The following is a 24,857-nucleotide window of genomic DNA, read 5'->3' as shown; positions in this document are numbered from 1 at the left end:
TGCCCGATATGGCGATAGGCTTGTCCTTATCACATCATGAGGCTGAATGGTCAAAAGTGGGCGCAGCAGTTGCGCCACTACCTACCCCTTCGGCGATCAAAGGCAGATTTTCAAGAATTCGTGTGGTCACCAAGAAAATAGGCAATTTATGCACAACTTATTTGATGCCAATCGATCCTGTTATATATAAGGATCAAAAGAGTCTATGGGACCATTAGAAATTTCAGTACTTTTAAGGTCAGGAATTGCAAATAAATATCTCCATACTTTTTGTAGGAAATTATGACTCCAACGCGCTTTTAAACTTAATAAAACTTTATATTTAAGGTCAATAAATCCACAAAACGAATATAAACGTATTCAGGAACTGAAAATTTCTCACATTTTTTTTTATTCACAAATTTTTGTTTTTAGTACCGAGGGTCTAGCTAGGTTTAGGTCTAGATCGATTTTAAGTAGCTTGAAATCAATGTAAAAATGTGTTGCACATACACAATATTTATTTTCTGTGCATTGATCACTTATTGATTGCATTTCTGTTGATATTTGAAGATTTATCGACCCTAAATACAAAGAAGAAAAATTTTGCAATTACTGACTTTAAAAGTACTTAAACCTATAATGGCCCTATGGGGTATTTTGATCCTTATGAGCAACTGGGTCGATTCACATCAAAATAAGATCTTGCATCAGATGGTCATTCTTTGTTGACTGTACTTTTTTTTTCAAAATGTGTGAATCATTTGCGTATATTCTACTTATATAAACTGGAATGTCCAAATAAACTATTTGTCCAAAATTGGAACTAAAATGGTAACCAAAACGTCACTGTTGTAACCTATTTATTCAATTGAACAAAAAATAATTTTATTTATTTGACTAATATTTTTTATTTAAATCCAGGTTTACACTTAGACTCGAGTTCTTATATCATGAGCGCCACTCCGTACACAACCACAAGCTGTCAATATTAACCATACTTGTTAGTTTGAATGGATTGTAGTTCAATTCAGTTGAACACAGTGAATATATGGAACGCCAAATCTAGTACGTTGTACATATATATTGACGGTGTGAATGCACATCTTAATGTCTTAAAAAATGATGGGGCGTCTCCTAAGAATGTTCTCTTGTAGCTACTATGGTTATGATAGGTGCCTTTGCTGCCCTATCTCCTAAAGTCCACCCTGTACAGCGTGCGTTAGAGTACTTTGTAATACGAAGTTCTGCTTTTTTAATGACGAGACAATCATGCAATTTGCTTAATGGTAAGCATTTCATCCGCCCATAAACAGTGCCTAACAATACCAAAGAGAATTTTGAATTACAAAGCACTGTGTGGCACTGGCACTGCGATCGTCACTCTGAGACATAAAATGTTAAGTCTCATAATACGATTTAGTACCTACCTGAACAACTCCTAGCATAAGAGGAACTTACCTACTGTTTAAGATCAGTTTGCTAGTGGTAGGATATATTTTATATCCACTTGGATTGGATCACCGTGCACAAGATGTCGAAACCCGCCATAGTGGTCCACGTAAGTGTGTCACTATGGCGGGGGATTCGGGGATCAGCCTGTGTATCTCCAGTTCTACCAGGCCGGCATAATTGTGTCGACTGCCGAGGGGTAATCATCTCTCATCAGTCGACATTCTTTTGGACCTCATTTCATTTACCATCAGGTGTAGGGGGTGAATTCACCGTGCCTATAAAAAACATACCTTGATAGCTCCTCGCATAGGAAGGACCTACCTACTGTTTAAGAGTAGATACTAACCACTACACATGCAATTTGCAAGTATTATACAATTAAAATAAGAATTTCCTTTACTTAAATAAAAACCCAATGAACCGAATCTAACTTAAATCTCAGTACTTTAATCAGATCTGGTATTAAGGCGGGTCGCAGGCGGGCGGCACCCGAGCGCGGATTTAAACGCGACACTGCGCGCGGCCTAATATAATACACGGTGCGGCATTTTGACTCCGCTGTGCTATATTAGATTTACTGCTCTCTGATTATTTGTAGAGTAGTTGTGGAGGATAGAGAATTCGTATTTTTTTATTATTATTTGATTTTGAGATCGTGTAGTATATTTTGATTGTATGGTATTGAGTTATTTTTTAATTATTCCACGATTAAACTCCCTTACCTGACCGCAAGACAGATCACTTTGATTTGAGATGCAGAGCTGTGATGCTATATAACTTAAATTCGTGGAAAGACAACATTGATACATTTTCCAGCATATTATATCATATCATATAATAGTTTTATATAAACGAAGATTTTATCAAAGTAGTTTGAGCTACGTAACAAGAAAATAAAAGTTAACGTGTAGTATGTTTGCGGTACGCAAAACTGATCTTAAGAAAAATTTCCATTTTGAATTCACGAATGTATCAATTTAATTGCCATATATTTACTTTAGTATAGCAGGCAAACAGTCTATCTGTCATACTTTACAAAACTAAAGAACAAAGTAATATCTCTGAAGTTACTTCCTCACTCAAACCATTCCCTTTAACACTTACTAGCTTATATACTACGGGCTTCTCTGAACGAAACTACTCTACGTCCGAACGTGGCGCCGCGGCGTACTTACAGCAATAACATAACATTGCACTCGGGACTATTACCTAATGTAGTTAATCAGCTACATACATAACTTAGTCACAACGAGCGACTTAATAAAGCATTTTGTTAGACTAAGTCGCCTAGACGTTCATTTGTAGGACGTATTTTTCTCGAATGGGGATCAATCATCATCATCAATTCAGTCGGGAATCGTCCACTGCTGGACATAGGCCTCCCTCATTGACCGCCATAGAGACCGGTTCTGGGCCGCCCTCATCAATTGGACTCCGGCGACCCTCACCAGGTCGTCGGTCCATCTTGTGGGGGGTCTGCCTACGCTGCGTCTTCCGGTTCGTGGTCGCCACTCCAGAACTTTTCCCCCCCAACGGGGATCAAATCAAAATTATATTTAATTTATATAAAAACTTTTGCTCGCGGCTTCGCCCGCGTGAAGGAGTTTTCCGGGATAAAAGTCCTGTTTTATTTTTCCTTGATAGAAAGTAGCCTATAACCTTTCCTGGGTCATAAACTATCTCCATACCAAAATTCATAAAAATCCGTTCAGTAGATTTTGAGAAAATCGATAACATACAGACAGACAAAAATGGAACTTTGTTTTATAATAGTATAGATAATTTATTGTCCCATTGCTGGGCTCAGGCCTTCTCTATCGAGACGGATTAGGCCTCAATCCACCACGCTGGCCTAGTGCGGATTGGTAGGCTTGGCATACCCACAAAATAAATATATTAATAATATATTGATAATATTAATAAATTTATATTAATAGTATGTACAGGAGTAGTATGTATAAGAGAATTCAAATTTACATTTGCTATATATTGTACTATATACTATAGCAAATGTAAATTTTAATTCTTTTATAAATTATATCAACTTACACATATTGTAAAATAATTATTAATATAGGGCAATTTAAATTAGCTACGATACTATTAAAATTAAAGACAGCTTACTATTCCAGAGAGAATTTTCATAATCAAAATTCTAGTTCGTAATTGCCAACTAGTCAGTTTAAATTAATAGTAGACGGAATTTTGTTTTATATATTATATATAATAAAAATATGTGTTTTAGAATTCCATACTGTAAATTTGTATAATTTACTTAAATATAAATATATTATCTTAGACATTTCATTTTAATATAAGCGTCAATATAAAAATAAAATTTAAATTACCTATTATGGTAGTGCTACGCGTTGAAGTCTATAAACCTGTGTGTATGACGTAGCACCGCTACGTGCGTAGAGGTCTCGTGACCCGTAGCGACTACGAGCGTAGTCCGGACCCATGCCGGTTGCTACGAGTAAAGAGATATGAAATAAATTTGTACTGATTACGAACAATCACGGAATATTGTCTAAAAATAAGTTTGTTATGAATACTTAAATTAAATAGGTAGACATATATCGTTAGAATGAAGTTCTTCAGAATCGTAGATTAAAGTTTTGCTCATATTATTTGTATGATTAAATATAACGAAAACTTAAAGATATCAAAAAAATTGCTAAGGAGGATTCAAGAAGAACTTTTTTATTAATAAGAATATTCTAGTGGTAATAGAGTTTTCAGATTTTAAGCTCTAATACCAACGAGTAGCGGTAATAAGTTAAGATACATTTTTTATTGAAATTAGCTTCGGTGCGTACATCACCATAATAGTAGAGAAGCGTGAAATCTTCGAAAAGAAATCCTACATGAAAGGCAAAAAGAAACTCCCTAATATATTCATGGTGTAACTTTGGACAAATTTACCAATATAACAAAAAATAATATAGAGAAACCGAATGAAAATCGACACTTTATTTTCTAGAACTTTCAGGCCTCAACCTAAAATAACCAGATTTATTAAAATCATTAAAAGAGAAATAGACAAACACCAGAGAGTCCGTTCGCCAAAATGTAAAATGTAGAGTTCAAAGTGAACTGGTCGAAAAAGCGTCGGTGGGTTAATACTTTATAATGGGAGTGTCTGTAACAGCGCTACTGACCTTGAGGTCAAATTTAACAGCTTGCCGATGACCTTCAGTCTCTATGGATCCGTGAGAGTGGAAATCTAAAACCTTAATTAATGTATCCATTTTTTCATGGAAAATTGAACCTTAGTGCAAGGATTTTTTTATCCGTCCGGATAGCGAATACCATACACAAAGAGAAAACCAGCCATAATGACCCAAATAAGTGTCGTGCTGGAATCAGTCTGGTATATATTTGGTTTTAAGTAGGCACGTATAATTGTGTTAACTGGAAAGGTATTATCATCTTTCGTCAGTCGACATTCTATGGACCCCATTCCATTTACCATCAGATGCGGTAGAGTCACTTTGTCGCATACGTATAAAAATCTCTATTTTGATTCATCATAATATTTTATTTTTAAGAGGTAGAGTAGGCTTGTTCGTATTAACATTGTCTCACAGGAAGCACACGAGGACAGCATGCTTTTGTGTTTTGTATGATGAGTGCGATTTTTGGGTACTTATACCTTATTCTTTCTCTAATCCTTACTCTTTTCCTTCAATATAGCACATCTACCACTCTTATGGTATTGTGAATATCACTTAATATAGGTTGTCCCAGTTGCTCTTTAAACTGTCTTTTAAAAAGGAATGAATGAATTCTTATAAATTAAAGACAGAGCAAGCTAATTGTGCGTAAATCGTACCATTACCAGCTAATAAAAAATATATATAATTGTAAAATGTCGGCAGATATACTCACGATAACTTTTGGACTTGCTACACACGTAAGTTCGCACCGTAACCATGAATACTGCAAATCCTTCGAAACATCGGGAGAAAATTGCAATCTATAAAACGACGACAAAATCTGAAAACTAGTTTTATTTCGAAGCTCTACTAAACCAAAAGTAGAGATTATATACAAGTCTACTTCATAATGTATACGGAACTCTATATTTATCGGCTGCACACTTTGCCGCTTTGATATTTATGTTACGATAACAGTCCAGTGCAAGGCTCTATTATTCAAGAGCTTCTGTCGTAGCACTTCATCTTAGAATATGTGAATTCACGATTTTAATTGTATGGAAATATTTTATTGAACCACTAAGTATTTCATATATATAACCTCCAAATTTATAATTAAAGAATACTTACGGCTTATTTTATTATTTTCAAGTTTATTTGGTCAGTTTGCGTATTAAACAGCTAATGTAGAGTGTACTAATAATATCAAAATTCATACTCTAATCAGTGCTCAAAAATAATATTAACAATTATTTTTGAGCACTGATTAGAGTATGAATTTTGTCTTTGATCGGCTTATACGTTTATATGACAACTAGCGTTTACTCAGAAGTTGTGTAACACGGTCTTACTCCTATTTTTTTACATCTTAATGTTGAAATGAACAAGCTGCCTGCTTCACTGCACTCGTCTCAACGTCTCGAATTATAAAGAACTGCATCACACTGCAATGCGCTCATCTGCTGATGGTAGGATACATTTTATATCCGCTTGGATAGCGACCACCGTACATAAGATAAAAACCAGTCATCATGACCTACGTAGTATGTCGCGTCTCGGGATTAGCCTGTGTATATCCAATTCTAACAGGCCGGCATAATTGTGTTGACTGTTGAGGGGTAATCATTTCTGGTCAGTCGACTTTCTGTTGGACCCCACTCCACTTACCATCAGGTGCAGTACAGTCACATTGCTGCTTTCGTATAAAAAAAAAACTGTGTCATACGATGTTAGGTCTAATAATATCCAATTATAATTTCACTGGATAAATGACTAAATACCCGAATATTAGTTCTTGCTCAATAAAGTTTGGCTGCAGAAATGGAAATTGCGGTGGTAATAGCAGGACTCTCTCACACTAGAGACCAGTCAAATGGTGTCTGAAGAGAGATGTATACTAAAAATGCATAAATTTTTAATCGCGGAGAGATTTTTTTTATTGCTGTCAATGATGAGACGAGTTTGTTGTTCGCCTGATGGTAAGCGATACGACCGTCCATAAACAGTAAAAACACCATCCAACACTTTGAATGACAAAGTATTATTTGGTATTTCACTGCGCTCGCCATCCTGAGACCTGAGATGTTTGGTCTTATTATGTCCAGTAGTTACATTAGCTACAATGTCCTTCAAACCGGAATACAACAGTGACTACACAATGCTGTTTGGCGGCAGGAATAGACATAGCGGTGGTACCTACCCAGGCGTACTCTCATATATGAAAGATCTACCACCAATTGCATCATTAATATAGTTGAAATTAAACTAATTTTCGGATTCTATCGCGGTAATTAGTGTTTTATTTTCTCCCGACGTTTCGAAGACTTTGCAGCCTTCATGGTCACGGGGGGGACTGAGGTGTTGTTCATCCGTAAAGTCAAAGTTACAATATCTACGTACATTTTACAATTACACAACTTTTTTAAAATTTTTAGCTGTTTGTGATCCGATCTACGCAGAATGAGCTCACAGTGTCTTGAAGTCTGATGGTAAGAAGTGTTTTTACCATCTGTCAAGTGTCACATACCGCTACAGGAACCGGGAGTATACAAAATAGATTGCAACTGTGGCCTCTCTTATATCGGGCAAACAAAAAGAAATATAGGGACCCGCGTAAAAGAACATATAGCTGACGTGAAACACCGACACTCGACGAAGTCTGCAGTCGCTGAACACTCTGAGGGAGGCGCCAATCATTATCTGCGACTAGACAAGCCACAAATCCTCGCCAAAGAACACCGATTCCTGCCTAGGATGATTCGCGAGGCTATTGAAATTAAAAAACATCCTAATTTCAATAGGGAAGATGGTTGGAAGCTTGCACAAGCCTGGGATCCAGTTCTACATTTAATAAAATCGGAACCCAAAAGACCGGCTGCCAGACTTTAAGACACTGTGAGCTCATTCTGCGTAGATCGGACCACAAACAGCTAAAAATTTTAAAAAAAGTTGTATAATTGTAAAAATTAGGTAGATATTGTAACTTTGACTTTGCGGATGAACAACACCTCAGTCCCCCCCGTGACCATGAAGGCTGCAAAGTCTTCGAAACGTCGGGAGAAAATAAAACACTAATTACCGCGATAGAATCCGAAAATTAGTTTAATTTCAATGTCTAACATTCGCGTATACATAAGAAATCATTATTAATATAGTTTCTGGGTTAAAAGACCTGCAAAGCAGTGAAAAATTATAGTACAAAAATGCCAACTAAAAATCGGAATTTTTTTGAGTCAAAAACGAAACTGGTAATAATATTACAGTAATAGGGCCTAACTAAATACTATAACGTTTTTCAATTATTTTGTAATGCCATTGCTTTATTTACCACTCAATAGTCATGGATAATATTAGACCCATAAAAATTTACCGTAACTTTTCCTACTTTCAACTTTGACATTGGCAAAATCATCGTCTGCCAACGATGGAGCCGTAATCTAAAAATTGAATTGAATTGAATTGAAATACTATAACAATTACATGGGGGCACAACGATTCTGTTTTTAGCCTCTACTTTCACAATAGAGTCGGGTATTAGAATATTTGAAATAGATTTATAATAAATGTACGTATAATATAGGTCAAAGTTTTACCGTCGCTAAGTCCTACGTTGAAACTGAAAATGTTTGGAACTTTATGTAAATCAGATATGATGCGTTAAAGCCGAGTTGTTCATCACCTTTGGACACTTGCCTGCTTTGGAACGTTTTTAACTGTTTCTTTAACGCTTTCTGGAATAGGGACTAGAAACTTTTTTGAAGTATTTTGATTAAAAAATAATTAGAATTGATTAGTTATTAGATCGTGATAGAGTACTTGTGAGAAAATGTAGAGATGAAATATGGCTAATTAGTAATATTGATATTTTAATAGAATAATTATGAACTAGGTTTTCTATATTATTTATTCGTGATTGTAAAGTAATTAACGCGCATATAAAATATATTTATTTTTTAATTATACAATAAAAAAGAAAAAATATTTTTGGCTTTTATAAATACGTCATATATTATTCGTTATGTTTTTAAATTACTTATATTATACTAATTTATTATAAATTCATTTATGATCAATGCATTCTAAAAACATTATGCAAAAAGTTCACTAAACTAGCATTAATGCAATAGGCGTATCATTTATCTTAACAAATCATATAAACGGCTGCATATGTACGTTTAATGTCGCTGAATTTGTGTAAAATATGCAAAAACGTATGAAACAGCCGAAATATGCAAACACGAATTTGCATAGTCTAGTTAGCTGTATTAAAAACTGGTGAAATATAGTCGTGTCTATCCGCACTTGAGAGCCCGCTCTCAAACAAGCATTGTAAGCATACAATAATAAACCAAGAAATAAAATAACACAAAACTCAGTACCCAATATATTCTGAATAAAGTATCTTTATGTTGAAAGAGAGATGTAAGAGTTTCGGAAGCAAAAACTACTTTATTCTACGCATGTTAAATAAAAATGGGTTACCATACACAAGGAAATATTAAATTATCTAACACAAAAAATCTGCCTAAAATCGCTACGCCGTACCGCCCATGGTGTGTTTTTATCACACACGCTCACACACACGCGCGCACACACTCACACATGACACACTTCACGCACACACTCAAACGTAATGTGACATTTATAGACGCGTCAGCTGAAAACACTATCACAAGCGATTTTCGACTCTATCACACCTAAATAGAGCGTCAACTTACAGGGAATTTATATTAAATTAGGATATTTCCAAATTCAAATTCAAACGTTCGAACATTACAAATTTCGTTCCAATTTCAAATTTGAATTTAGAACATTAACGTCGAGAGTCGAACGGCGCACGAAAACAGATATGTCACGTCTGTGTTCCGAATTTGAAAGAGCTTTCCGAGAGGAGCCGAGCGCGTACCGATCGGGTCCGAGTGGCGCCGAGACGCAGCGAGTGCCGCGAATGCATTACGACGTAGTGTTGTAGGGCTGGCTATGTGGGACCAAAACGAGAGTGCTCGAATTTTGAAATTTTCTGATGACTTTGTAACGAACTTCTGAAGCGGTGATTTGATGGGTTGCGGTCGGACGGTAGTTTCACGTTTAAAACTAAAGAAGTAGTATATTTAAGTGTCATTTAATTAATAGAGTATTATTTCGAATATTTAATAATTTATTATATTTTTGAGTCATAATATCACACATTTTACTATAATCATATTATATTTTAGTGATGAAAATGTCGTAACATATTTTCCTGATTTTTAATCTTAATCTCAACAAAAATTGCACAATCATACATCCACAGAGAATCTGCGATAAAAGATCGTCACTAGAGAACTGCGAGTTACAAATCGATATAATGTACAAAGCGAATGTGTTACATAATTTGAATAATATATAATGACGTTACAGCGGAAGAAAAAAACCTCTAGTAAGCTCCCATTCGGCAGCCCTGGGCGGGCGGGGCGGCGGGGCGGTGGCGGGGCGGCGCGGCGCGGAGGCGGACAGGCGGGCGGCGGGGAGGCGCGGGGCGCTCGCTCGTCAGTCGGACGCGGGGCGCCGCGCAGGCCGCACGCGATATGCGCGCCCTCTAGCGTATTATGTTCCTCCCCGACCTCCCGCGAGCCTGCATGGTGGACGACGTAGCGACGTACCTGCAAGCGCCCTCCTCGGGACAGGTGGCTACAATTTCTAACAACAAACCCATATGTAATTAACAATGATCATATTAACAGATGTTGTGAGCTATGATGTCGCTTTTACGCGGCGACCGCCCGGGTATTTTCGGGACGCACCGTTTTCGTCGCGTCCAATGTGTGCGTACATTTGCGAATTTTCAACTTTTGTTTTAATTAAATATATTAGAAATACACGTGTTGAAGTGAGGTTAGATGTGTCTAGTGCTGTAATGTAAACATATCGATGTGGACGGAGTTAGGGCTCGGGGACGCTCGCCCTGTGGTACACGGTCTACGGAAATACCTGTGTTATGATTCTACTGTATTTTTGTAGCTCCCAAAATGTATCTAAAATATGTATAATGAATCAGTAAATTTTTCATGTCCAAAAATATTTGTATCAGTCTTAGATTCATTTTAATAAGTCATTTAGAACGTTTGAAGCATTAACTGATTGTTAAAGATATCAAAAAATCAAATATAAACAATATTTTAATTTTTAGTTTCGTTATAAAAACAAAATGTAAATTGGCATTAAATCTATCAACTAGTTATAAAGACTAATAAAAAATATAAATCATTTAACCTATGTAATCTATAAAATCCGCAATGCATAAATCCAATTAATGTAATATTCATTAAACACAACTAAATACAAAACTTAAATACCATCAAAATATAATAAAATAAAAATCATTTTGTAAATAAATATAAAAAATATTTCATCACTGCATTGCAATTAAAGTCAACCCTTAAAAGCGTACGTCACTTGCATCGCGTATTACGTATAGATAAAGTAACGGAAAAAAAGATATTTTTTTATGAAAGTATAAAAGAATGCTGAAGATGGTGGTTGGTAAATCGATATGGGAGGCTAAGATGCGAGCTAACTGCAGGGAAACTACGGCATCGTGTAGCATAACGCCCATTGATATCTGCAGTTGTGTGTACCACGCGAATCGGATTTTCGATAACTTTTTCTTTTATATCTTTAAAAGTTTTCCAGTTTTGTTATTTAATGGTTTTGTATGATTTGTGTTTCGTATTCGGTTTATTTATGGTTTTATGTTTCAGGGATTATATTAGTATTTAGTTTATCGTAATAGGGCTTAAAATGCTGAGATACTACTGTTTGATTAGATGATTTCTCGTTTATTCTATAGGGTTTTATATGGTTTTTAGAGGCTTATTTCATTGATCATATAATTAATAATTAACTTTCTTTTTAATAATTGCAATAAAAGCAGATAGTTTTGATACCATTAATTAATGATATATACTATTGTTTGCCCCTTTAATAACTATAGCTTTAAGAAAAGAAATAGGTATTAATACTTCTTTAAATATAAATGATAGAGTTAAACACAAAATTATAATTTTAAAATATAGTTATTCTAATGGGTTTTAATTTGGTTTAGCATGTATTTTAAGTTATCAATTTTCTAAATATGTAAAAATTTATATTAAGTATAGAGTTTTATTTTATTATTATTATTATTCTTTTGAATTAATTACGCTCTATATTCTATCTTTTTATTATCATCATACACAAAGTCGAGCTGTATTAAAATATTCTTTTCTTTTAAGTACAATGTTGGTTGGAACTTGGAGATCGTAATATATAAATGCATTATTAAAATGATACATACCTAATTACTTAAAATGAAAAAAAAAGAAAGATTTTATTCTTTCGTTATTTAAATATGAAAGGCGTAATGAAGGCGTCACATTATCGTTAAGACTTTGAAGTATAACATTAGATATATTATCTTTACGAACGTCTGTAACTTTGTCTCGAGCTACGTGAATAATAATGTAAAAAAGGAAAAAATATGTTCAGATAATTATCGCCTTTAATTAATTTTTTTACATACTGTAAATTATATTCTTAATATATATGATAAATGCCTGATTATATAATTACTGATTACAGGCTTCTACCTAAATATATAGAAACTAATTCAAACATATTTTTTTTTATATCTTCAACAAAAACGGTAAAATGCACCAAAATCTTCCTAAGCCGAATTAAGTAAAAACCAAAAACGTATCCGTAAAAATCCAAAAGGAGGCAGATGTAGATCTAGTGTAAAATAAGTTAAAGATTAAACGATTACCGGAGAGCGTCGCGCACCGGTGTCCAAGCTTACTCAGCGACGATAACCCAACCGGCACAGATACACTGCTTGAAATTCTAATTTAATTTTGTTGGCTAAATGAAATTTAGTTTCGAATATTGGAAATGTTTAGGTCAGCGGTACGTTGTACTCAAAGATGTTACGTGTACTCTGGATAACTTGGGAAGGGAATTGCAAATTGAATTTCTTGGTACGTGAAATAAAGTTCTCAAGGCGTTGTAGGTTTCATAGGAAATCTTTTAGGTAATTAACTGTATAGTTTATTTTTTTTATTATTATATATAATATGTATTCACTATTTTATTAAAAATGCACATCGGTAATACAATTAGATAACAAATATTGTATCTATTTTAATTCAATGCGGCAAAACCAGTCCATGTAGTCATAATAGCTAAATTATTACATTTTATTTAAAGGTATTTAAATGTGTTTGTTTTTGATACAGCAATATATTGTTATATTAATGATTGAAATAGCGGGGGATTGGAGACTGAATTTGGATAAATATTGATAATGACCCTAATTAGCTTAAACAGTTGTAAAATATCTAAAATATAGGCTCTGCACATATAATATAGGGATACAAATTCTACTATTTGTATCTTTATATACGTGCAGCGTTTTTATTTTATGAACAACATAAAATAAAATTCATGCTATAGGGGTATTTTAATGCATTGCAGCAAATCAGGTTATGTAAGAATAATTAAGATAAAATATAATTCCAACTTTAAATCTTTGCAAAACGTACTCATATTATTATGAGCAATTAGTTTACATTTTTTAAAAAAGACACAAATACAAATTCAGCTATGTATTTCATAGATTTTTCTTGTTTATTTAATGAATTAAGAGACGGTAATTTTTTTAAAGCAATTAAGTTCTAATTATTTGGAAATATATCGCTAAAACACTAAGGAACGTGCAATTAAATAACTAATCAAAGGGTGAATTATATAAATCTACGATGATTCGTTTCGTAATCTTTTTTGTTAATTTGACTAGGTTTATTTCAAGGGTAATATAACAAGTTGTGTTTAACATTACAACATACACAAATAAATAGTGTGAAAGGAAACCAATGATAGCACGAAAATAAACAATGTTTCCGAAGAGGATCATCGCCTTTTTTAACTAACTAAATCTTACAAATTTATATATTCACTTCAATACTAATGAATCTGATTGGTCACTGACTGAAAATGCAAATCTAATACTGGTATTACTTTTATATATATAAAATAATAATAATAATAATCGATCAAAATGTCTTAGTAGTAATCTCATTATTTAGTTAATTTTTTGTTATTTTTTATAGATAAATTAAACATTTAAAGTAGATAGATCGCGATTTCCACATCCGATAAGAGCTAAAAAACTGGCAGCACACAGATCGGCGCGGTTCATCCCAAAATACCCGGGCGCGGTCGCGGCCGCGTCGCCACGTTGTATCAACGGTTCGGTGTCGAGTCTGTCCCTTAAGTGTTTGTTTCTTACATTCCACCTTTTTCTTGTGCCACTATCAATGTTTTTTGAATGTTTTTTCACTAACTGTTAATGTTGATATATATTGTGTAACATTGTTAGCTCGATTTATCGCTTTGTGTGAATCTTTATGGATGGTTTTTGTTTTTAAATTTGACTTTAGAATGTCGCTTTTATAAAAAAAAATCTTTTTACTGTATAATAAGTAATTGAATAATCATTTTGCCATTTATTTATCGTAAAATCCGACGTTATACCAGAAAAACTTATTATCGATTAAAAGTTTCTATACACCTAAAGAAGCAAAAATAACCCAATAAAGCGCTACACTGTAAATTTTCCATTTTTATCGTCGCTCAATAGAATTTTAGCAGATTTATTCACTAACACAGCCTATCAAGTCCGCCAAAGCGGCGAGCACAAATTTTCTAAAATCCGCCGGGATCACTCGCTGACCCGTGCCGCCATTACGGGTTATCTATCTGTACTATAAATTGAAAAGGAAAAAGTGCAGATATTTTATGCGACAAAATATATTTTTCTATTTTAATGTTTAAATTTACTTTTAAAAATGCGTATTAATTCTTTTTTATTGATTTGTGTTCGTAATTAATTCTAAAGTTCGTTATTTAAATTATTTTAAATGAAAAATTAATTTTGAATTGATACATAATGATTCACACAATTTATGTATATTTTCATTTCTAAATGTTTATTACATTATCTTTAAAAACTTATTTATTTCATCAAAGTAAATATTTAAACGTGTTTAATAGTAAATTAATAATATCAACGGATTTAAAGATATTGTAATAATGTTGCTAAGTTTCTTGTTGGCTGGAAAATCGAAAAAAGAATAATATTAAAAAGTTTTTATTCTAAATTATACATTCTCTATTATATTAAATATTACTTTAAAAAAAGTCGGTACATTAAATATTTGTTAATCAATTTTGATTCCTATACCCAAAGAATCATATAAAAACCACATTTTTCAATTTACCAGCCAATATTAGGTAATAATAAAGGTGCATGACTCCCGAATGCACAACCCCGACGCAAGATTGTATTGCACGTGTCTATCTTTCTTTTTTTCCTTTTTTACCTTTTTTTTCCCAAACTCCGAAGGCAAGGGTCCATTAACTAATTGGACTTTTGACCGTTGGATGGTTTATGCAGAATATGTACAGGCATTACGGATTGTCGATGTTAGTTATGTTTTATTATATGGATGTGTATTTATTGTATAACGATGTATTGTGGTGAAGCTATTTGATAGGTTATTTAATTTGTGATTTGAGTAGCTTTTCTAGATGTTTCGCGTTCTGTGACAGAAGATTATTTGGTAAGTATTGCTTTGTTTTAAAAGTGTGGATTTTGAAAAGAGGCACATGGATTTCTTTTTTATTTCAAATTTTTATTATTATAAAACTATAGGTATTTTGTAAAATACGTGCTTTGGGAATAATTAGATAGGCGTATTGGTTCTAAAAGTGAACACGAAATAGGAAAATTTAATTCGTCTTTAAAGTTTACAAAATATACTATAAAGCGTGATAAAAAGGTTATTTTAAATATCGTAGTACTTACGAGTTTTAAATGCGATATTTTAAATAAAACCAATATTTATAGATAAGTTTTAATCCCTTTTTGTACAGGATTATTCTAGTGTTTACTTTTCATAGGTTGAATATAAAGGAACTGGTGTACGCTAGCCCTTTTTGCTGTGTTGACCGATATTGTTTTTGCTTCGAACTGCGCAACGCAAAAACAACTTTGTTACTTCTTTGCTCTACTAAAGTTACATTTTGTTATATTGAAAATGGACGGAAGGACAATCACTTAACATTTTTTTATCTTTTTCAAATCTAAGTTCTAAAATTTTAGTTAGATTCTTCATGGACGGAGAATTACTCTAAACATATTTGTCAATTTATCAAATCTAGATTTCTAAATTTTAGTTAGATTTTCCTTGCTTTTTCTATCTGTTTCAGTTCTGTTAGGACTGAATTTCCAAAATCGAAGCAGTGGTTATAAAGATTAACATTTACAATTGAACAAGTAAAAACTTCAAATCTATCTTTTTATGGATTAAATTATATAAAAATCCTGTGTACCAAACATCAGTAACTATGGTTTAAGTTATAAATTTTAACAAATATACAAACACACCTACATATGATATCACACGACCATCAGAGCTTTCAGTGTCTATATAAAAAATATATCCCTTTCAATTCCCAACCCCTGAAAGACCAAAAGCTTTATAGCAATAATCTTATTGTTGCGTAGCTCTGTGCTTTTCCTTGAGCTTATTGATTGGAAAATCCCGCATAGAATATGGAAGGTTCAATTTCCGATGCTAATGGAAAATTCATGGTGATTAAAGTAGTTGTTCGTTGTTTATCGGTTGGACAATGGTAAGATGTAGTATCGATTCCTGTGTCGTTATATATTTAATGTTCGGTATTAGAACTGCTTGCTTTGTAAAGTGGTTTTTCGTGGCAATACTACTTGGTAACACGCTGTCGGTAGCTTTGTTGTCTAGTTTGAGGATGGAGTTTGGATGATAGAGTATAAGCAGAAACAACTGGTTTGGTTCGGATTTTTTACAATAGATCAAGTTCTCAATTAATATATTATTATAGACTAAGTACGATCTTTTAAAATAAGAAGTCCAAACTGGCAGAATTGATTCGGATGTTTTACAATAGATCAAGTCCTGAATTAACATATTATAGTCTAAGTACGATCTTTTAAAATAAGAAGTCTAAATTGTAATAAATAGCTCTAGAGAAGAATGGTTATCGTTTCACGAGGCCTTGGAGGGGTTTTGCAAGTGGAAATAGTACATAAATTCCTAGTAAAGTTATTTTATATATATTATAATTAATATCTACCCTGTTAACAACTTGCAAGCTTTTTTATATTCTTTATTTACGAAAAAAACGTATAGTGGAGGACATAAAAACGTTATTGTAAAAGAAAACAAGTTCTAAACACATTTCAAAAAATCACTTCCGAAAATCCACGAGGAATAGTGTCATAGCTTTCATTCCCCTCTGCTATCGATTGTCCGGGACATTACGTCCTTGATTTCTGCGCAAATTTATGATATACCATTCCACTTATATCATCCACACTTCCTTGTAAAAACATCCAAATAACAGCAAAATGCTGCAAAGAACTTTTATGCGCTGCAAACTACAACCAAAATCTAATATTAAAAAACGAATTCATTCACGAAAATCCATAAATACTAGCTCTGTCAAGGTAGCAGTAGTAACTTAGCAGAATTAAACCAAATATATTTTAGAATTTGTTGCTAATTTGTTGCTAATTAGTTACCACTATTTCGATTTTGTTGCTCAAGCCGTTTAGAAAAAAAACCGGTCACTGCTATCATGATATCAAGCTAGCATGGACCATAACGAAACTTATACTTATATGATCAGACGTAATGTAGGAATTTGTTGCTAATTTGTTGCTAATTAGTTACCACTATTTCGATTTTTGCTCAAGCCGTTTAGAAAAAAAAGCTACCACTGCTATCATGATATCAAGCTAGCATGGACCATAACGAAACTTATACTTATATGATCAGACGTAATGTAGGAATTTGTTGCTAATTTGTTGCTTATTAGTTACCACTATTTCCATTTTTTTGCTCAAGCCGTTTAGAAAAAAAAGCTACCACTGCTATCTTGATATCAAGCTAGCATGGACCCTAACGAAACTTATACTTATATGATCAGACGTAATGTAGGAATTTGTTGCTAATTTGTTGCTAATTAGTTACCACTATTTCGATTTTGTTGCTCCAGCCGTTTAGAAAAAAAAACCGGTCACTGCTATCATGATATCAAGCTAGCATGGACCATAACGAAACTTATACTTATATGATCAGACGTAATGTAGGAATTTGTTGCTAATTTGTTGCTAATTAGTTACCACTATTTCGATTTTGTTGCTCAAGCCGTTTAGAAAAAAAAACTACCACTGCTATCTTGATATCAAGCTAGCATGGACACTCACGAAACTTATACTTATTTGATACGTCGTAATGTAGGAATTTGTTGCTAATTAGTTACCACAATAAGAATTATGTTGCTCGAGCTGTTTTGAAAATAAAAATAATTTAATAATATAAAAATAAATAAACGGCCTTCAAAAACCACTCAAAACCAAAAAATAATTTCACATAACAGGTATATACTGGATACGAATTTTGGAGTCGGTGTCTAATTGAAATTGCTGGTTAAGCTAGATGGACTTGTACTATAAAATATACTGTCTCGATGGCGTAGTTATGTTTCGCTTACAATACGACTATCGCGCTGAAATGTTACACCTTTGCCTACCCCTGAAAAGGGAAAAGGTGTGATGCTATACATATGTATGTAAGAAGTAGATTCAAGCAAACTTAAATCAAAAACACAACTGATAATATTTCGATCACAGTACAGCTATCGCGCTGTGGTGTTACACTTCTGTCTATCCCTTAAAAGGATAAAGGTGTGATGCTATAATATATATTATGCATGTATGTATGTATGATCTATGTCAAAATATGAAATGTAAAACAACAAAATTATGTTTGTAAATGTAGGCGAATGCACGCTGTACACTGTTTCATAGTTTTTATAAACGTTTTTAACCGACTTCAAAAAAAAGGAGGAGGTTATCAATTCGACGTGATTTTTTTTTTTTTTGTTTGTTTGTTACCTCAGAACTCGCTCATTTATGAACCGATTTGGAAAATTATTTTTTTATTCGAAAGAATTTCTCTCCAGATTGGTTTTTTCAAGATCGCTTCGGTAGTTTGGTTTTAAAATTAAAAAAAAACTAGAATAATTATGTCGTCCAAGAAAACGAAATCGGTAATTTAGCTTTCCTGTGACGTATTTAGTTATGTTTTTGCATTGAGTTTGGTTGACTGTACTTCTCACATACTTATACATATAGCATAACATCTTTTCCCCCGTGTCAGGGGGTAGGCAGAGGCGTAATATTTCAGCGCGATAGTCGTACTGTGTGTGAAACATATCAGTTGTGTTTTTGTGTTGGGTTTAGTGGACTCTACTTACATACATACATACATATAGCATCACACCTTTTCCGCTTTTCAGGGTAGGCAGAGGTGTAACACCACAACGCAATAGTTATAGTATGATCGAAATATATCGGTTGTGTTTTGGGTTGGGTTTAATTGACTCCCCTTTTACATACATACATATATGTAGCATCACACCTTTTACCCTTTTCAGGGGTAGGCAGAGGTGTTACACCACAGCGCGATAGTAGTACTGTGAGCCAAATATAACAGTTGTGTTTTTGCGTTAGGTTTGCTTGAATCTACTTCTTACATACATATATATAGCATCACACCTTTTCCCCTTTTCAGTGGTACTCAGAGGTGTAACTCCTCAGCGCGATAGTCGTATCGTGAGCGAAACACAACTATGCCATTGAGACGGTCTATTTTTACTAACACAAAAAGCAAAAAATAAAAATAATTAAAACAAAAAATTAAACCGCCTTCAAAAACCACTCAAAACCAAAAAATAATTTCACATAACAAGTATATATTGGATACCAATTTTGGATTCGGTGCCTAATTAAAATTGCTAGTTGAGCTAGATAAATACATTAACGAATATACGAAAACAATGTGCTGCCAGCGTACAAAGTCAGCAAGTCAGATTGTCACCGGAGATAAACACATCGCCGCAGCACAGCAAATGAAAACTATTAAGGAAATATTTAAATTTGTAAACTGTACACTACCCAAATTCTTCCCCTGTTACATATAGCTGGTCAAATGTGGGTGTATTACACTCCCTGCCTCGAAAAAAGATGAAACACCATACATGTGCTTGGTATTACACCTTTCACTGTGTATGTTGTAGTACACGCAAACCTACTCCTTTTAATTGATTTGAAAGAAATTTAGCTCATAGATGGACTATGCAACAAATATAGCTAACTAGCAATTTTAATTAGGTACCGACTCCAAAATTGGTATCCAATATATACTTGTTATGTGAAATTATTCTTTGGTTTTGAGTGGTTTTTGAAGGCGGTTTAATTTTTTCTTAAAATTATTTTTATAGTATTACTGTTTTTTTTTCGTTAATTTTTAATTGTTGTTAAATACTTTTAGGTGGATTTTCTCCGCACTTTTACGGTGATGTGCGTATATTAGCTTATATAATTAATCAGACTTTGTGTACAAAAGACTTATTAAAAAAAATATATATTTAAAAATAATATTATAAAAGATTTGATGACAAAAAATAAAGCCCGGAGTTTCTTTCTGCCTTTCTTCTTCGTGTAGTCATCGCTTAAGAAGCTAATGAAAGGCTGGTAGGTTAGCTAGGTTAGGACTTTTATTGTCCTCACCGGTGAGGATCACGACGCGTTTCTCCCTTATTATTTATTTAAAATAACATATACATCATTTTATTTCTTCTTTCCTGCCAGCCCGAGCTGGCTTCTTTGTTTACTATACTTTTCATTAACTTTATTACCTATATAAATTGTTTTTTGACCTGTTTGAAGTTGGCAAGTGAGTTTAAAATTATACTAGGTCAGTACCGGATTGTACCGTTTTTATTTTGTTTGTACCTTATAGGGACAAGAGATATGGTGTACTGAGAGTTTTGTCAATCACCGCCTTGTGTAGTAACATAAACTCAAGGCATTTTCAAGTCAACCATCATTTTAATGATTTTATAGCTGAAAGAAGACGACTGAAGACTGAAGACGCCCCTCAGAGGTACAATCCCTCTGTAACATGGTACAATCCGAAACAAGGGAGTACAAACGATGGAAATTCACGAAATTCCTAGAAAATTCATATTTTCTTCCAAATACGGCCATTTTTAAATAAATCATCATTGTGATGATTTTATAGCTGAATATGATGGACGAATATGTCCCTCAGAGGTACAAATGACGGAAATGCACGAAATTTGTAGAAAATTATTATTTTCTTCCAAGTACGGCTATTTTTAAATAAATCATCATTGTGATGATTTTTATAGCTGAATGTGATGGATGAATACGTCCCTCAGAGGTACAATCCCTCTGTAACATAGTACAATCCGAAACGGGAAAGTACTAACGATGGAAATCCACGAAATACTTAGAAAATTATTATTTTTTAAAAAAGTACAGCCATTTTCAAATGAATAATTAATATGATGATTTTATTGCTGAATACTATGGAAGAATATGTCCCTCAGAGGTACAATCCCTCTGTAATATAGTACAATCCGAAACGAGGGAGTACAAACGATGGAAATCCACGAAATACTTAGAAAATTATTATTTTTTAAAAAAGTACAGCCATTTTCAAATGAATAATTAATATGATGATTTTATTGCTGAATACTATGGAAGAATATGTCCCTCAGAGGTACAATCCCTCTGTAATATAGTACAATCCGAAACGAGGGAGTACAAACGATGGAAATCCACGAAATACTTAGAAAATTATTATTTTTAAAAAAGTACAGCCATTTTCAAATGAATAATTAATATGATGATTTTATTGCTGAATACTATGGAAGAATATGTCCCTCAGAGGTACAATCCCTCTGTAATATAGTACAATCCGAAACGAGGGTGTACAAACGATGGAAATCCACGAAATACTTAGAAAATTATTATTTTTTAAAAAAGTACAGCCATTTTCAAATGAATAATTAATATGATGATTTTATTGCTGAATACTATGGAAGAATATGTCCCTCAGAGGTACAATCCCTCTGTAATATAGTACAATCCGAAACGAGGGAGTACAAACGATGGAAATCCACGAAATACTTAGAAAATTATTATTTTTTAAAAGTACAGCCATTTTCAAATGAATAATTAATATGATGATTTTATTGCTGAATACTATGGAAGAATATGTCCCTCAGAGGTACAATCCCTCTGTAATATAGTACAATCCGAAACGAGGGAGTACAAACGATGGAAATCCACGAAATACTTAGAAAATTATTATTTTTTAAAAAAGTACAGCCATTTTCAAATGAATTATTAATATGATGATTTTATTGCTGAATACTAGGGAAGAATATGTCCCTCAGAGGTACAATCCCTCTGTAACATAGTACAATCCGAAACGAGGGAGTACAAATGATGGAAATCCACGAAATACGTAGAAAATGATTATTTTCTTCCAAGTACGCCATTTTTAAATAAAATCATCATTGTGATGATTTTATAGCTGAATATGATTGACGAATACGTCCCTCAGAGGTGCAATCTCTCTCTAACATAGTACAATTCGAAACAAAGGAGTACAAACGATGGAAATCCACGAAATTCGATCAAATTTATAATTCTTTGAAAAGGTAGAGCCATTTTCTAATGAATCATCATTATGATAATTTAATAGCTGAATATGATAGAGGCAAACATTCTTCATAGGTACAATTCCTCTTAAATATACTACAATTTGAAATAAGGGAGTAAAACGAAAGAAATCCACGAAATTCGTTGAAATTTAAATTTTTGAAAAAGTACAGTCATTTTCAAACGAATGATAATTTGATGGTTTCATAGCTGAATATGATAGAAAATAGTTGCCTTAGTAGTAGAATCCTTTTCACATGTAGTACGATCGCTGTCATGTGTGGATGATAGTCCCGACTATGAAGGTTCACTAATGTATGACGTAATATTTATGGTGCTTCAGAAGCTTGTTATTGATACCATTGCGCTTTTTGATATGTACAAATATATGTATTTTTTGCTCATTTTTGGTAATTTTATTTGAGCAGTCGTCCACACTGGATTTGAAAAATAAACTGATATTAAAATTTGTGTATGGGAAGTGTAATAAGAACGCAAATAAAGTCAAAATGATAACAAAACAAACACTATACAACAACAAAAGTAAAAAATCAATCATAAAACAAAAGGTTATTAATTAAGGTTACAAAAATATTTATATTTTTCTATTACTTTACGCTGCTGTTGCTCTTTGGTTCTTGGTAAAATTTATGACATTTGCGCAAAACGTTGAGTAACTTTTAATTAGGATTAAAAATAAAGGAAACTATCCGTTGCTTTAATGACTGTTAGTACTATGTTACACGTTTTGTGATCCTTTATATTAATGCATTCTGCAGGCAGAATTTTTTTATTAGAAGTATTTTTTATTCGTGTTGTTTTTTGGTTTGGAAAGTTATATTTGAATTTATTTTAATTGCTACTAGCGGTTCCGACAGATGTCCTGCCCTAAACGGAAGCTATTTTGTTAATACCTTGTTTAAGCGTTCATAGGGTATTATTACAAGTATTTTTGAAGGACCGGCAATACTGCAATTGAACGTTAGTTGCCAGGGTTTGTCTTATCGCCTCCTTTGAAAATAGGCATAATTATATAATTTTGAGTTTATCTGGAAAAGTTTGGCTTTATACAACTTACCAGTTTGGGAACAAGACACAGGTACATAAAAATCTAGAGATAGAAATAGTTAACAGTTCAAGAAAAAACTCTTTGTATTATTTTAATTACAAATAATTACTTAACAATGCATACCACTATTTGTATTAACGCTTGTAAAAAGTTTGCGCAAATGTCATAAATTTAACCAAGAACCACAGAGCAATGGCTGCGTAAAGTAATAAAAAATATAAATAATTTTTGTAACCTTAATTAATAACCTTTTGTTTTATTATACCTTAAAGTCACTAAGTGGGTAAAGAAGCGCACGTGTTTTATGCCACTCATTATAAATATTATTTCAGTTGATTTTTTGTCTATTGCCTAGTTATTGGGTTTTATGGTATCGTAAAATTTTTAAATTCCAAGGAATACATATTAAGATCAGTTGACCCTTGCATTTCGCACTAGGATAAAACAAAAAATATAAATTTCAACGTATTTCGTGGATTTCCTTCGTTTTACTCCCTTATTTCAAATTGTAGTATATTTAAGAGGAATTTTACCTATGAAGAATGTTTGCCTCTATCATATTCAGCTATTAAATTATCATAATGATGATTCATTAGAAAATGGCTCTACCTTTCAAAAATTATAAATTTGATCGAATTTCGTGGATTTCCATCGTTTTTACTCCCTTGTTTCGGATTGTTCTATGTTAGAGAGGGATTGCACCTCTGAGGGACGTATTCGTCCATCATATTCAGCTATAAAATCATTACAATGATGATTTATTTAAAAATGGCCGTACTTGGAAGAAAATAATAATTTTCTACGAATTTCGTGCATTTCCGTCATTTGTACTCCGTGGTTTCGGATTGTACTATGTTACAGAGAAATGATACCTCTTAGGGACGTATTCTTCCATCACATTCAGCTATAAAATCATCACATTAATTATTCATTTGAAAATGGCCGTACTTGGAAGAAAATAATCATTTTCTACGTATTTCGCAGATTTCCATCGTTTGTACTCCCTTGTTTCGGAGTGTATTATATTACAGAGGATTGTACCTCTAAGTGACATATTTTTCCATGATATTTAGCAATCAAATCATCATATTAATTATTCATTTGAAAATGGCTGTACTTTTAAAAAATATAATTTTCTAAGTATTTCGTGGATTTCCATCGTTTGTACTTTCCGTTTCGGATTGTACTATGTTACAGAGGGATTGTACCTCTGAGGGACGTATTCATCCATCGTATTCAGCTATAAAATCATCACAATGATTATTCATTTGAAAATGGCTGTACTTGGAAGAAATAATCATTTTCTACGTATTTCGTGGATTTCCATCGTTTGTACCTTGTTTCGGATTGTACTATATTACAGAGGATTGTACCTCTGAGTGACATATTCTTCCATGATATTCAGCAATAAATCATCATATTATTATTCATTTGAAAATGGCTGTAATTTTTAAAAATAATCATTTTCTACGTATTTTGATTTCCATCATTTGTACTCCCTTGTTTCGGATTGTACTATATTACAGAGGGATTGTTC

At 33.0% G+C, this 24,857-nt stretch overlaps 1 protein-coding gene across 10 annotated transcripts in view; it reads left to right on the top strand.

Annotated features, from left to right (window-relative positions):
• Window positions 1–10,123: 10,123 nt before the first annotated feature.
• Window positions 10,124–24,857, top strand: part of LOC115442964 (nuclear factor 1 B-type) — a 77,434-nt gene continuing 62,700 nt past the window's right edge. For 9 of the 10 annotated variants that reach the window (XM_037439495.1, XM_037439488.1, XM_037439487.1 and 6 more), the window contains exon 1: window positions 10,134–10,258. In XM_037439495.1, the coding sequence (XP_037295392.1) occupies window positions 10,181–10,258 (78 nt within the window). In that variant the 5' untranslated portion in view covers window positions 10,134–10,180. Of the gene's footprint in view, window positions 10,290–24,857 lie in introns of all 10 variants that reach the window. The other variant, XM_037439493.1, reaches the window with a different exon arrangement.

This window comes from Manduca sexta, chromosome 3 (genome assembly GCF_014839805.1).
Source record: "Manduca sexta isolate Smith_Timp_Sample1 chromosome 3, JHU_Msex_v1.0, whole genome shotgun sequence".
NCBI classification, from domain to species: domain Eukaryota; kingdom Metazoa; phylum Arthropoda; class Insecta; order Lepidoptera; family Sphingidae; genus Manduca; species Manduca sexta.
The sequence above is the reverse complement of the archived record's forward strand: the minus strand, read 5'-3'. Positions and strand labels throughout refer to the sequence as shown.